General features: G+C 41.7%; 1 protein-coding gene across 4 annotated transcripts; it reads right to left on the reverse strand.

Annotated features, from left to right (window-relative positions):
- Positions 1–1,532: 1,532 nt before the first annotated feature.
- LOC148038234 (uncharacterized) lies at positions 1,533–14,563 on the reverse strand. 4 transcript variants are annotated; one of them, XM_087670175.1, is made up of 7 exons: positions 14,428–14,540; positions 14,078–14,148; positions 2,854–4,736; positions 2,543–2,590; positions 2,315–2,413; positions 2,079–2,237; positions 1,533–1,844 (listed from the first exon to the last, which is right to left on the reverse strand). In XM_087670175.1, the coding sequence occupies exons 3-7, from the start codon at positions 4,687–4,689 to the stop codon at positions 1,719–1,721; spliced, it is 2,268 nt and encodes a 755-aa protein (XP_087526301.1). In that variant the 5' UTR covers positions 4,690–4,736; positions 14,078–14,148; positions 14,428–14,540; the 3' UTR covers positions 1,533–1,718. The 4 variants fall into 4 exon arrangements, with proteins under 4 accessions (XP_087526301.1, XP_087526315.1, XP_087526295.1 ...); XM_087670189.1 differs by lacking the exon at positions 14,078–14,148 and having other exon boundaries at positions 2,315–2,410; positions 14,428–14,563; XM_087670169.1 differs by lacking the exon at positions 14,078–14,148 and having other exon boundaries at positions 14,428–14,563.
- Between the last annotated feature and the right edge of the window lie 412 nt (positions 14,564–14,975).

Raw genomic sequence — 14,975 nt, forward strand, 5'->3', positions numbered from 1 at the left:
GATTATGGCATTAAAGCAACCATAACAAAGCATGCACGCATGCACATGCACCAATGCAAGACAACCTAGGCACTTCAAATCAATACTATAAACTTTTTTTAAAAAAGATACCATGACATTACTTGAATAATGAAAAATAGGGAAACTAAGATTTAATACAATTCCAAAGTAACACATCACAACATGATGTGGAGAAGGGGGTATTAGTAGATAGAGAGCTGATACAAAGCACCAATCGAGTTGCTTTATATCATTACTCTAAACTTTAATAAAATATATAATAACATATGCACATACTACAACTATACTATAAACTACTTTGCATTGCCTTTAAATAGGGAAACAAAGATCAATAGGGTTTCTAGAGTGACGTATCGCATGACATGGATAAGGAAACGGGTGTTATGTATCCTAGAGACAAAAGGAGAGTGAGACTAAGTGACACTTCTATTTCTTTGGACTTCTATTTATCGTTGATTAACATTAGCAAATTATCCATCTCATATCTCACATTTGGAATAACCTAAGTGGCTAATATCAGTACTCACTACATTGGGACATGAATGGCCTCTTATTCAAGTCGAGAGTGAGAGTCGGCCAAAGACGGCATATGTGCAAAAATGTTGTATTGAACTTGTTAAAACTTACTCCTTCCAGTAAATTGACCTTATTGCTTGGGAGGATTCGCATACTCCGTCCAGAAAATTAGACTTATTGCTTGGAAGAATTCCTATATCCAAGATCCCTACCAAGTGGAAAACAATTGCCCGAGTACTGGCCATTTTGCTAAGGATATATATAAGGACAATACTTTCCATGCGTTCTAAATTTGCAAGTGTATCAAAGGCTGGCGCTTGGATAAAGATACACAGGAAGGATCGTCAATAAGATTTATTGAAATGAAATATTGGCATTTATCCAGGGGCCTGTTACCCCTTCAAGTAGTTTGGGATACCAAGAATGGGGAGGTCGTTGGTTCTGCTGCTGTGGAGTTGTTATCTCTAAATTCAAATTTTCTAGTTTTGTTTGGTTTAAGGCATAAACGTTTTGCTTCACATCTCTTGCTTCGGTTGAAGAAAATACGTGCTCACAATATAAAACGACATACATATTTCCTTTATCACAAGGCCGTCGAGATTCGCATTGAACTACTCGCCACTGCTACAATCAAGTTTGCTTTCTCTAGATGATTTCCCTTCCATCTTCCTCCTTATGGTTCGACTGGGCCTCTTAATACTTATACCTCCTGGCTGATTGACTAAGCCTTTACATCTCATTATCTATCGCTTTTATACATCTTTTATGTATTGGCCCTAAGAGCATGATACTGTAATGGTAAATACGCACCCAGCAATTCGATTGCATCAAGCTGAGATTGTCAGTGACTAGTATGTATATATATGTATGTATAAATTTTATATATATATATATATGTATATAATATTATATATATATATATATATATATATATATATATATATATATATATATATATATATATATATTGTACTCTCTTCCTCCTCACTTGGATGTGTGAGTTTATTCTTCTTTCTATTCAAAAAAAAATCCAATTCGTTTGGAAGAAAGAATCACATGAGAAGATCCAAGAAACCTTCACAACGTTGAGCTTTACAAGCTGGTCCAATTTTTAAAAAATAAGATGAAAAACAGGCCTCTTTTGTATCATATGACCGACAGGAGGCGTCTTCTGCAGAGATCTACGAGGCTGATGCCTTGCAAATGGGACACTGGTTTTTTTGCCGTAGCCACTGCTCGATGCAAGAGGCATGATGATTGTGGCCACAACTGAGAACACCGAGCTCAATCCCTTCCTCAAATTCTTCCTGCCAACAACATACAGAGAGTTCTCAGATGGCCACACAAGGACTGTGATTACGACCAGACATTCTCAGATGGCCACACGACATGAGTACTATGATTATGACCATACATTGGATATCACAGGTAGCTACTCAGGACACAAGTACTGAGATCATGATCACATTAACTAGCGCATGAGGCCACACGAGTCAAGCCCTTGCACAGAATGCAAGCAAATTGCTAACTTAGCAGCTTACTTGGCATATGCTGCACTTGATGCCATGGTCCTGCTGTGCAGTAGACGTAGAAGCCATGTCTGCAAATGAGAAGTTCTTTGTCTGTAGACACCTTGAGATAGCATCCTTCTCTAGGCCTGTGCTTACATTTCCAATGCTCTCCTCCAAAGCAAGGAGTTCCTGCAAGTACACGCAACAAACCTTAGTCGCTGCTGATATAAGTCTATTGCCAGGTCACTTTTGTGCTTCATCCATACCTCATATGACATGTTGTCAACATCAAGTCGTAAGTCTCTGTGTTGATCATGCAAGGCTAGGCCACCAAGAAGCATATTCGCCTCCATCATAAAAAGCTGCTGTTTTGGAAGAAAGAGACTTCAGTATGCAGCTTGATGACTGCTTTCTACTAGCTCAGACAATCCATCAAAATATCAGACTAAACTCAGGAAGCAAGTTATCAAGAGAGGAACAAAAGATCACTTAACCTCATAAGATATTTCATCTCTCTCGGCCCGCTCTCGATTCGATAAAATCTGCAAGTAAGAAACCATGGAACTTTGAAACGGTGCCATTTTAAAAATGCAGACACAAGTATCATATAGCAGGTGAATCATACAGTGTAGACCTTTTTTACAAGCAAGAAACAGCATGAAAGTTCTGAGCCATATTCTTTTAGCTACCACATTTTCCTTCAAGTACTCTAGATTCTCTATGTGAAGAATACAGAGATCATCAATTTCTGTCACTATGCAATAATTGTACACAGAAATCAACCAGTAAAGATGAATTGGTATACCTCAGAAAGACCTCCAAAAGAGAAAGGTGGTTGAATTTGTTCAAATGGACAAGGTGGAAAATGGCGGAACGGTCTGAAGATAGGAGTCTCAGTGGCACGCAAGTGATGACGACGATTGTCTGGAGAAGAAACTGCTCTATTCAAATTAGGACTCTGAAAGGTGCTTGGATATGAACATAGTGTGTCGGCACTAGAGAACTGCACATCGGGGCTGCTCATATAGGATGAGGGAGATGAGCTCGGCTCAAAATGCCTTCTGTAGTGTGGTGTTTCAAATGGAGAGGGTACTGCTGGAGGCCTAGAAGAAGGTACACCAGAGAAAATAGAAGAGCTTGCATTATGACTGCCATGTCCAAACACAGTCGTTTCACTGGATGATCCAGAATCCACCCAGAATCCAGAAGCATTTGTTCTATTCTCATCCATTGTCCCTGACTGACTCTGCAATGAGCTTAACCCTTTATCACTTCTCCCTCTACTTAGCTTCAAAGGTGGTCCTTCATTATTAGTGCTCCTTGAACTGCCTTCATGCCTATGAATAGAAACTCCGGCACATGCCCTAATGCCATCAGGACCCATTGAGGACTCCCGTACAGCAGCATTGACATTCTCTGCTGTGCTCCTTGAGACCAGAGTATCTGCCTTCATAGAAGCTCGCCTCATAAAGGAAAGCCTTCTGGCTTTGGATGCTGATGCAAGAGCCTCTTTCGATTGTACATGTGACAGTGGACTGCGTGTCGTGCATCTGCTGTTATTTCCTGCCAAGCTAGCCACGCTCCTCAAGCCATTATCTTTATGCTTGGAGCTGCAGGTCTCTGTCTTCTGTTTGTTGAGCAAATGACCTGGTGTACCATTTGTTAAGCAATTTGTGATGGAAGGAAGAACATCCCCAGATGATATGCAGCTGAAGTTCTTCAAAGAGGGTTTGCCACTGCCCTTTCCTGCCCCTGTTGCTTTACATCTTTCATCAGGCTGATTACTTTCATTGATCTTTCGACATCGCAAGCTTTGAAACACCGTTCCTAAGGAGCCATGCTTAGGGGCTACACTTCCCTCAGCTGAACAAATGTTATTGGCACGAGCAAAGCAGCCAGAACCAAGTGCAATCTTGTGGCTTCCAGCTTGTCTGCTAACACTCTTTTGGGAAACATGCACGTTGCCAGATTCTGTTTCTCCACCTTCTTTTCCAGCCTCCATACTGACAAATGACTGCCCGCCATGTATGACACCATTTGACATTCGATCTAGCTCCTTGAAGAGAGATGGTCTGTCTCTGGGAACATGTTCTTCTCTGACATCAGATTTGAAAGATCTGGACCGCCTTTCTTTCTTTGCCTTGAATAAAGCTTTGTTTCGTGTCTTTCTACATTGATAAGTTTCATCTCTTTGCCATTCATCTTCACTTTCACCATGGTATGAGGCCCCAGCAATAGGAGTAGAGTAAGACTTTTGACCAACTCCTTGGCAATCCTCTTGCCCAAGCCCCTCAATTCGATCATGAATGTGCAGTTCTGCCTCAACCTCCGATTTGGGCTCATGAAAACTATGAGACATATAACTTGAAAGGTACCTGAACTGGTCTGCTGACAATGATGATATTGTCGAATAACTCTGAGTTTTTAATATTCTTCTGTTTATGGAGGGCTTACTGTACACTGCTCCCATGCTTGTGGACCTTAAACCTCCATGGTCAAATTTCCCGAAGCTATGACTAAGGTCCCTTTGATGTGATCCAGCAAATACAGATATTCTTCGAGTTTGGTCTTTCCCATGTCGGCGAGACCTGGGCCACTGTTGCATCTCGACTGATGAAAAGCTGCAGTCTTGACCCTTCATGCAGTTACTCTAGAAGGCACAATCATGGAGTAGCAAACCTGTCACACCTGTCACATGCAATTGCTTTCAATCTGTTAGGTGGCACAGTAACAATCAAATAGCTAAAGGATAATGAAAACATTAATTAGGAATTTAGCATTCCCTAGTAAGTTTCATGAGGAGCGCATTATTGGCATTTAACACTCCCTACTAAGTTTCACACAAAACCACAGAGTCTGAGCTCTTACTTGCTGCATAGACTGAGCTAACACTTGCCAAAAGACAGGGTGCCTACATACAGCAGGCAAGACTGCAACGCCATTAAAAACTACCCAAAAAAGTATGGGTGTCAGAAATCAAGTAAACCCAAACCAGGAATTAAACATTAAACAAAGAACTGACTTACAAAGGATAGAACTCCTAATGCTCATGGCGGTACAAGTTGTACAATATCTCCTGATTGTGAGCCCTACCACTCAGTGAAAGACATGATGGAGCTCTAACATTTATTGTCTGTTTGTGATTCTTCAGCTATGGGATTCTTCAGCTTTTGAGTTCATGTCTTCATTTCCTCTTTCACTGCCATTCTGACATGGTATCAAAGCTCAGGTGCCAGCCATGGCCTCGGGCTGAAGGTTCAATCTTCATTGCTATTGCCTCACGAGATAGAGTGAGCACAACACTGTTCCTCAGGATCCTTCCCCGCTGCAGCGTCTGTGTTTACTGTCATGGCCTTGCACGTGTACAGCAGACGATCCCTCTCACCCTCCAACCATAACATCTTGCTGTTGGCAACTCCTGCAGCCTGCCAGATATTGCATTTGGACTGCTATACCCTCATCAGCAGCTGTGTTTACTCCTGCTGCTGTCATCAGAAGCAGTCAGCAGTCACATGTGGCTTATTGGCTTGAGTTTTGGGAGGTCGGTGTTTAGGGAGGGACGGATCATTGTTCACTCAGACATGCTCTACTGTTATGAAGGTGTCAGCTTTAAGTTGAACATAGATAGTACAAGTATGCTGCTTCATCAACAAATATTCTCTCTTGGAAGCTTCATGTATTGACATGGAGATATGGTTCCCACTTCACATGAAGCTTCCATGGTCTTCTTTACTGGGCTGCAGACAGGACTTCAGAGGGGAATCTACACCCACCCTTGATAAGTCAATTTGATGGATGTCTACCCTGTAAGCTTTTGGGACTGTCTTGAATGATGAGCAGTTTTATGTGGTGTTTTCCCACATCCTTGAGCCATCTCTTCTGATCAACCCATCAAATGCAAGAGTTTGGCATGCTTGTCTTCACACATGGATAAAGTTCAGTACCTTTCCCCAAGCGATGGGTTGCAACCGGTGTGGCTAGACAAGAGTGGTTGAGCCTCTTCTTTTATGAAGGTGATCTCAAGTACAAAGGGGAATACAAGGATGCTGATTGGAAGATCTTATTGAGGCTTGGTTGTATGGATTACACCTCAGGTGGCAGGTGGATAAGTGTTGAGCCTTGCCAATGGTACATGATTGTTAGATTCAAACCATGACTATGTGTAGAGAGCCAAAGCCAATATATAAATGCCGGTGTGTGAGCTAGTCAGCTTCACCAAAGCCAAAGAGCCAATGCCCCATACCCGTGCCTGTGAGCCACAGCCAAAGCCATAGACACAATTCCCATGTCCGTAGCCATGCCTTCACCAACATCGACAAACCTTTTGCCCTTTTATATCCTAATATTTCTCTTTTCTAACATGCAATGACTTTGGCCAAATTGGTTTACCTACATGCAAGATTCGGCTCATCTTTTTTGTATGGAGTAACAAGAGGAGAGCATGGCTACCTTATCTTCTTCTTCTCAATCAACATGGGTGGACTTTAGAGATCTTAATTTCCAAGTACTAGTACTTTTAGCCGGGTTTGACTTTCTTTGGAGATCATCCTTTGAGCATCCATTGTTGGTGTATGATCGAGGGAACTCAGCATTAGGCCACAGGACAATAGGGTGAGCTGTTCCAGCTCATAGCCCTTGCATCTAGGGCAGGGGCAGAGTCATTTCTAAATGTAGGTGTTGATGCTTTGTGGCATCCTCATTTTGCAATGTCTTTAGCTTATAGCCATCTCTCAATGACCAACTAGACCATTAGGTTGAGGGTTACCAATGGTGGTGCAAGTTCACAAGTTTCCCTATGTTTCCTTTGCAATAAGTAGCACTACTGGCCTTTTTAAGGAGGCGACCCAACAGTTTTGTTTCTATCTAGAATATGTCCTTGCCACTTGGTGCATGCCCATGAGCACACTTGATGTCGCTAAAAACCTCTATTCATTGCTTGGACTTAAGATTCCAATTTGCAAAGCACTATTTCCCTCATATTACAAGTGGTCTAACCATACCCAATGAAGATGTTAAGCTTGGACTAGTCCAACTTTCCCCTCTTCAAACTTCTCCTTAGGAGCATCTAGATAAGTGTCAATCAAAAAGATAAAAACGATATATTGACGACTTTCTTCCAAGAAAAGGCTCGTAGGGAGTCATGCATGCAACAACAACGATCTAGGAGCGGTAGCTTTGTGAAGCACTATTTCCCGCCTATTATTGGTAGTCTAGCCATACCCAATGAAGATGTAAAACTTGGACAAGTCCAACTTCACCGTCTTTAGACTTCTCCTAAAGAGCATGTAGATAAGTGCCAATCAAAAATATAAAAGCGAGATACTGACAACTTTCTTCTAAGAAAAGCCTCGTAGGAAGTCATGCACATAACAACTACAATCCGAGAGCAATTGCAAACACAAACCACAATGGCCACATCCTCAACCCAAAGAGAGTAAGCCAACCCACAATGCCCAAGCATGGACATGCCATCTTTAATGGTATCATGTTTTATCACTCTACCATACAATTCTCTAAGGACGTGTTAGCATTGACAAGCTCCATTTAAATGCTATGAGAAAAAAATATCGTCAATACTCCTATGTGGTGAATTTCACCCTAATCTATTCTCATAGTTCGAGAGTGAATTGCCCCTCTATCATGCTCCCCCAATCACAAAAGTTCCAAAACACCTTCGACTTAGCCTTCGAAAAAAAACCCCATACGTATTTTAAAAAGTCGTCAACAAGGGGGCACTCCGTATCACGATCACCTCCCAAGGGTTGGCATCCCATACAACCAATCCACACCATCACAATGTACCAAATGTGTCAGCCAACGGGCCAAGAGTTGCGATCACGCAGTGAACATGCACAATAGGGCCTTGAGTCCTATAAAGGGGACTCAGCTGCCCTAAACCCAAAGTGCCCTTAGTGCATTCACACTAAGTCACTTCATGACCTCTCTGACCAATGCTAGTAGTGCCCATCCAAATGTCTAAGGATGTAACACAATGAAATATCCTCCAAGGATCCAACCTGCATATGAGACACAACACAAGCCATACCCGCAAATAAGAGGGACTAGACATCAAGCTCACCTCCAAGCCATAGAGCCAAACGAGCTCACCCTTGAGCCTGGGAGCTAGCAACACTCTGGGTCACCACCATATCCCAAGGGTTGGCATCCCATACTACTAACCCATACCATCCCAATGTATAGGTACATTGGCCAACGACCCAAGAGTCTAAGAGTGATGATCACATAATGAGTGTGCACAATAAGGCATTGAGTCCTATAAATAGGACTCGACTGCCCTAAACCCAGAGTGTCCTCACTGCATTTACACTAAGTCACTTCATGACCACAGTGACCAATGCTTTAGCATCCATTCAAATGTCCACTAATATAACAACTTGCCTTATATACAACTCTAACAAGGTGATAAAAGGCATATCCCAAAATCTAGCAAACCTTCAATCAAATGCACACAGTTAGCCATTCACAAATCCTCATAGTACAAGTGGCCATAAGAAGCATGCCATGCAAGACCCAACTCAAAGGATGACCTCACCACAAAGGCCAATTGCCACCATGAGCTTATAGAGCCGCCCATTTGTAAATTGGTCTATAGAGGCTCAAGGATGGCCTCATCCTCAACCTAGCATATCATGGCAAGTGAAGATAATCACGATACCTAGATATGCAATAGCATAGACAAAAACGAAGGAAACCCCAAATCTAAAGCATAAAGGACCTCATAAAACTGACATATCGTTCTTGATTATTAATCATAAGCGAGCTACTCACTGGACAAAACTTAAGCTCAAGGTCTATTTAATAACTTAAGTGTCCTAAGTAAGCTACATACTGGGTGAAACTTTCAATATAACTCAATTATGCAAACTTTCAATTAAATGAAAATTCTAGGTTGCACCTTGTTTCTTTTGCACTATCTTTGCACCACATAGTCTATACACTTATCCACTACATGCCTAGTGTGAAACCCTTCATAGCCATTGTTGATCGCCATTTAAAGAGCTAAAGATACTAGAATCAAGAGTTCATTTTAATCAATTTATTAACTCCATTTCTCATTCTAATGAAATAAACATATCTTGAAAAAACTCTTAAGTGTTCCCAAGAAGGTATGAAAACAAGTGAAGATCATGACTAAAGTGATTGTTAATCAATTAACAAGTGGGTCAAAAAATAGGAAAGATTAAACTAAAATCCTCTAAAACAATGCTCAAATTCCCTTAGACAAGGTTTCACGCCAAAAACATGGGCGAAATGACCAAAAGCAACCAATAACAAGAACCTAACAAAGTTTCTAATGTTCCCCCATTGACTCAATGTAGAGCTCACAACCAAGGGATCAACATTCCTCCCCTATCCTTTCCCTCCTCATCATCATCCACATCATGCTCTCCAAGGGAACTCAAGCCAAAAATATCATACATGACAAGATCTTTTTAGCATTAACTAAAGAGACATCCACATACCCAAACAAAGCTTCAAGTGTTCCCTCATTGACTTTAAGTAGGGCTCACAACCAAAAGATTAACATTCCTCCCCTCTTCCTCATTAGCATCCACATCATCCTCACCAAGGGAAACTTGAGCCAAGAATATCATGTTAAGCGACAAAGGGTTGATTAACTTTAACTCCCTTTTTTAAGCTCATTAAATATCCCCAAAACTCAAATATTAAATGTATCTAAAGTGCCATATTTAATGCAACTGCCTCAAGTGTCCAAATGTCATCCAAGGCAGCCCACACACCACCTTGGTCAGTCATTCAACTAATGTGTCCATAAATAGGGATCCGTCCAACCACTTTACACACCCCAAATCCCTTTTTCATCCTTCACCGTCATCTTCATCAACCTCCACGATTGCTTCAATGCTTATTCAACACAATCTAGCTATAGTTGCCATCCTTTCAATTGCTGCATTTGTTATCTACTATCGCCAACCCTTGAAGGTCCTCGACTTTTGTGTTTGCTTCATCCTAGAGTCCCCCAACCTGCTAATCACTTATGCAACCTATCTCCATCATCTAAATAGGGATTTGTCCAACTACTTTGCACATCCTGAATCCCTTTTGCCATCCTTCACCTTGATCTCCATCAATCTCCATGATTGCTTCAACTCCTGTTCAATACACTGCAATTGTTGTCGCCATTCTTCAAATTGTTGCATTTTGTTGGGTATATTGTCACATCTATGTTTTCTTAGTGCAAACCCTTGCATATCTCCACATATCATATAGAACGAGAAGCTCTTTCTAACGTTATGTTAAGAAATGTCTGCACTTGAAACCTGCATACTATTCCTAACGTTTACAAATGTTTGCAAGCATGTAATATTCTAATCAAACACGTTTGAATGCGACCATGGGCCCAGATTTCTACTCTTGGGCTTCAAATTGGTAAATGCACCAATAATCTTCTTATTCATAACTAGATTTCCAAGCTTTTTAGTAAAGTTTTCCTTTGTTATTCTTGATAACATCCTAATGTGTGATAAGCTTGTACCTAGCTATAATCATATAGTAGTCATGCATGTAGCAATTGAAGAATACATATATCTATACTCCACAATAACATGGCTTATCAAGAGGAGCACAAGCAAGAGTAAATAAGGCACTACTTGTCCAATCATAAACCCAACAATAGTTACAAAATGCACACAGCCAAACCAACCATGTTAAAATATAGAAAACCACCAATGTTAATAACTTTTTGACTATCTACTAATCCACAACTCTAATCGAGAACTATACTATGCATGCAACTTTGAGGTGGAGATAAACCATAGAACACTTGTTGGAAAAACGCCCAAAATTACTTATACATACATCAAGATGATTCCCATCAATCAATGACTTGCAAAAATTCATACATGATGATTCACATCCCTATGTAATAGTTGAGTTTCTTTGAAACACTTAGCTCTCAAATTGCAAAGTCGTTTCTCCTATTTGAAACTTCTAGAGATCAAAAAACTTTTTAAAATGAACTATCCACATGTTTGTTAGAAATCTCTATACCTAGTGCTTGTTAAAAACAAATAGCCTGAAGAGATGAAAGAATTGATGGCAAAAAGGATTTGCATCTCGCTCTACTTGTCCCTCAAAAAAAAATAACAATATATTGAAAGCTAAAATCCTTATTGGCTCCATGATTTGGAGAGTATGTATTGAGCCACTAAAATTAGGGCTAGCACTAATCTAAAATTACAGTGCATTAATCCCTACTGTATTCTGCTTAGAACAGTCCCCTAAAGCTGCCTGCTACATTTCATCTTCTACCAACCAAGCAAGTTGCTCAACAGCACTTTCCTCAAATCTAAAAGGCTGCATTTTGATCAACTGCTGCTCCTTTTCACAGCCAACCCATCAGAGAAGCTGTGAAACACTACAAGTGTATGAAAATGACTACTACACAATGAATTTAAAAAAGGGCACCAAAAAAAAAAAGAGATTGAAGCATGAAGGAATGCTGAATGAATGAAGGGAAGAGAGACAGTTGAGGGAGCTCAAGGAGCGGAGACTGTCCAACAGCCATTGTCTTTTGTGGAAGGGGGCCAAGGGAGAGTGCAAGAGATTCGTCTTCTGTGTATGGATTTGTATGCAGCAAATCAACAATGTCAATGAAGAGGGATGTTAAAGAGCTGAGGAGAAGGCTGGAATCCTGCCTTGAAACACAAAATGTAAGTGCAAGTCACGAGACTCCGAGATAAAGTTATGCCGAATCTGCTATACACTGATCAGAATGTTTCGAGCTGAAATATGAGAGAATACTCAGCAGGGTGTGAAACTAAATGCAAAGACATATGTCGTTAATGGCTTAAAATGGCACAATCTGATGAATCACTAAATCAGCATGGAAATCAGATCATACAGAAAAATACTATATACTGCTGGAAAGTACAAACAAGATTCTGGAAATGTGTAGGAAAGCAGAGTGTGTGGTTGGCACATACATCATTCAAACACTTGCAACAGTTATTGTGATGATGCTCAAAGAAGCAAACATCCCAATCGGGACACACACACCCCCAATCACTACAAAATCTACATCCCCTTCATCATCCAAAAGTTAAACATCATGAGTCAAGACCATCTTTCCAATGGGACCAGGCATGCATGTCCCTTCATGCAATCTACAAGTAGACATGAGAAGTGCTTCGTGCCAGCACTCATGCCTGAACTGTAAATTCTGCAACCTTCACCATGATTACCAATGGCAGTAGATACAGGAGAAGGACGACAAGGCATTAGGGAAACCAAAGGACTGTGTGGAGATGGCTGGGAGCTCATGCAATATGCAGCCAAGAACAAAAGAAAGGGATTCACATGGTGCAGAGATGGCTGAGCACTCGTGCAAGAGGTAACGAAAGAGTCACATGGCTGGCAAGAAGACAGACTAGCCCGTATGGGTTGAACTGGCAGTCTATGGGCTGCCACATTGCTGCCAAGTCAGCAAGACTGGCCAACTTTTAGTCAGACTGGGGAAGTTGACTGCTGCAAGAGACTCTGACTCAATCCAATCACTATTGTGCACTTCTATGTCGTGTTTAAGTGAGGGATCGAATAGAGGGCCTATCAACTTGAGCTCTAGCTTGGGAACTCTGGGCATCAGGCTGATTGCTGCTCCTATTGACTGTTGCATGTGTTTCTTCTGAATGCAGCATGGCAGGCAGTTGAGACCAAAATTCATTGTTATGCCTCGCAAGGACAACATCATGGTGAGACTCAGGATGCACCACCACCTTCAAGCAGGGATTGACTGGGCCAATTGCTGCTCATATTGGCTATCACATGTATTTACTCTACATGCAGCTTTCCTCGCAACAACAACTCTGGTGACGATACTCTATAAGAACCACAACCATCAAGCGAGAACTGCAAGCCCTGTATATAGAGCCAGTCCACAGCCAGCAGCTGTGGTCCTGCAGGCTCTGCACTCTTGACTCTGAGTATCAAGAGCCCCCTCCACAAAAATTGCAGATGTATCAGTTTTTATGACATGATTGGATCCACTGTGGCACAATACCTTGACAAAGCAGACATAAAACATGTTATAGCTTACGAAGTGGAGTCTAGCATGGCTACATCAGTTTACTCCCAGTAAAAGAGTGACACTAGATGGTGTAATAGCTGTATGTTCAAGTTGGCATCTCTTTTAGAGTAAAGCACACTTTTCAAAGGAACAAAACTAAGAATTTCACAAATGTTAAACGTCAACAATACCAATAATTCACAAGCAGAGAACAACATTGTAGAGCTTAAGACACTTCAGTGTTCTTTCAAGTAGCGTCTCAAATTCCTGAACTGCATCAAAATGAGTTATCAGTTCAATGTGAGTTTCTTGAAATCTGCCTTGAAGAAACTACGTCAGGACTCCTTTTCTCTCGGCTGTTGTTCACCTATTGGAAACCAGTTTGAAAAACAGGACATGCTGAAGGTGGAGCAGTGACTATAACATAGCTGTCCGATATCAAAAGATTGTTAAGATCCAAATTCTCATCCAAAGCACCTGAGAACAGCTTCGGCCATAAGTATCACAGTCAGTGAGATAGCACGTCAGTACTAAGTGCCATTACAATAGTAATGACCGCAAAGAGAGAGTTGTTCACAAGTAACTGCATAGCGATGCCACATTAACAAGCTTTCAAGAATAACGTTGAGCAGACAGATTGCAGGCTTTCTGCATGGCTCACATAGAGGAATGTACGTTTATAGGTGCCTTATTAACATTATATAAGGTCTTTAAATTCCCTACATTATGACGTACATTTGAGAACTATTTAGTTGTTCAGACTTGAAGAAAGCATAGCACTTCACAGCTTAGAAAACAAAGCAAATTTGCTCTAACAAGATACTTGGCCTTCCTGTATTTTCAAGATCGCATCTTCCTTTTAGATCTACACAATCTAAACGAGTGTAGGAGTTGATATCAGAAGGTCGAAGGTCGAAGGTCGAGGTGTATGTTCAGACGAACAAGGAGACCAAATGCAGGATGAAGATAAAGAAGATCATACCCCGTCGAGGCAGAAAGGACACAACGAGCCAGGCCATGGAAAATGTCGCGGGAGGAAAAGACGGCCTGAGCCTGCATGAAAATGAAGTAGACAAGAAGGCAAAAAAAGAGTCTGGACTCTTGACGTTGATCGATGGAGGGAAGCGAAAGAAACTAAATTACATTGAAGAGAGGAGGTGAGAATGTGTGGAAGTATGGGGAACTGCATTGAATTGGGAGGGGGGGGGGGGGTTTGAGTGTGCGTGTCTGGTGCACAGGTGGAGCGTGCGTGTGCGAGAGAGAGAGAGAGAGAGAGAAAGTGACAGAAAGATGGAGAGAGTCTGGGAGGGAGAGGCAGAGGGAGAAGCTTACCTGGAGACCTGCGATCCGCCATTGCTTGTGGAGGAGCTCAAAAACTGGTCATTCCACCAGGACTGACACGGAGAGAGAGAGAGAGAGAGAGAGAGAGGGAGAGTAGATGACCAAGAAAGCAGACAGAGAGCTACCTTGTTTTGTTGTTTCTCATTTTTGCTTCCTTTTGTTTTTTGGAGGGTTTGTTTGGTTGGATTGCGTTTTGAGCTTGCACGGTTCACACTTGCACGGTGGACAAAAGGGTGAAAAATCCCCTTTTCCACCCAGCCACAAGGATTTCCAAAGAGTTGTCCGCCCTCTCATTCACATGAGTGGTGGACAAGGAAAGGAGCGAAACGGACAAGGAAAGGAGCGAAACGAGCATTTTGCTCCACTGAACGGAGCGTTTCGCTCCTTTCCTTGTCCACCACTCCGTTCAGTGGAGCGTTTCGCTCCGTTCAATGGAGCAAAATCTGCATAAACCTGTAATCGGCTTCGTGATCTCTGATCTCTGAGTACTCTCGCATCACAATTCGGCACATGTGCAGCCTACGACTATGAATCCTTCT

Source organism: Lygodium microphyllum, chromosome 3, assembly GCF_053477565.2.
Source record: "Lygodium microphyllum isolate KBCC chromosome 3, Lygodium_microphyllum_v1.1.10, whole genome shotgun sequence".
NCBI classification, from domain to species: domain Eukaryota; kingdom Viridiplantae; phylum Streptophyta; class Polypodiopsida; order Schizaeales; family Lygodiaceae; genus Lygodium; species Lygodium microphyllum.

Bases quoted from the DNA above. Each gene is read 5' to 3' on its own strand.
- LOC148038234 (XM_087670169.1), bottom strand. From the start codon at position 4,689: ATGAAGGGTCAAGACTGCAGCTTTTCATCAGTCGAGATGCAACAGTGG. The intron at 2,591-2,853 runs GTATACCAATTC...TCTTACTTGCAG, and splicing joins CTTTTGGAGGTCTTTCTGAG to ATTTTATCGAATCGAGAGCG. The intron at 2,238-2,314 runs GTATGGATGAAG...GTGTACTTGCAG, and splicing joins TTGACAACATGTCATATGAG to GAACTCCTTGCTTTGGAGGA.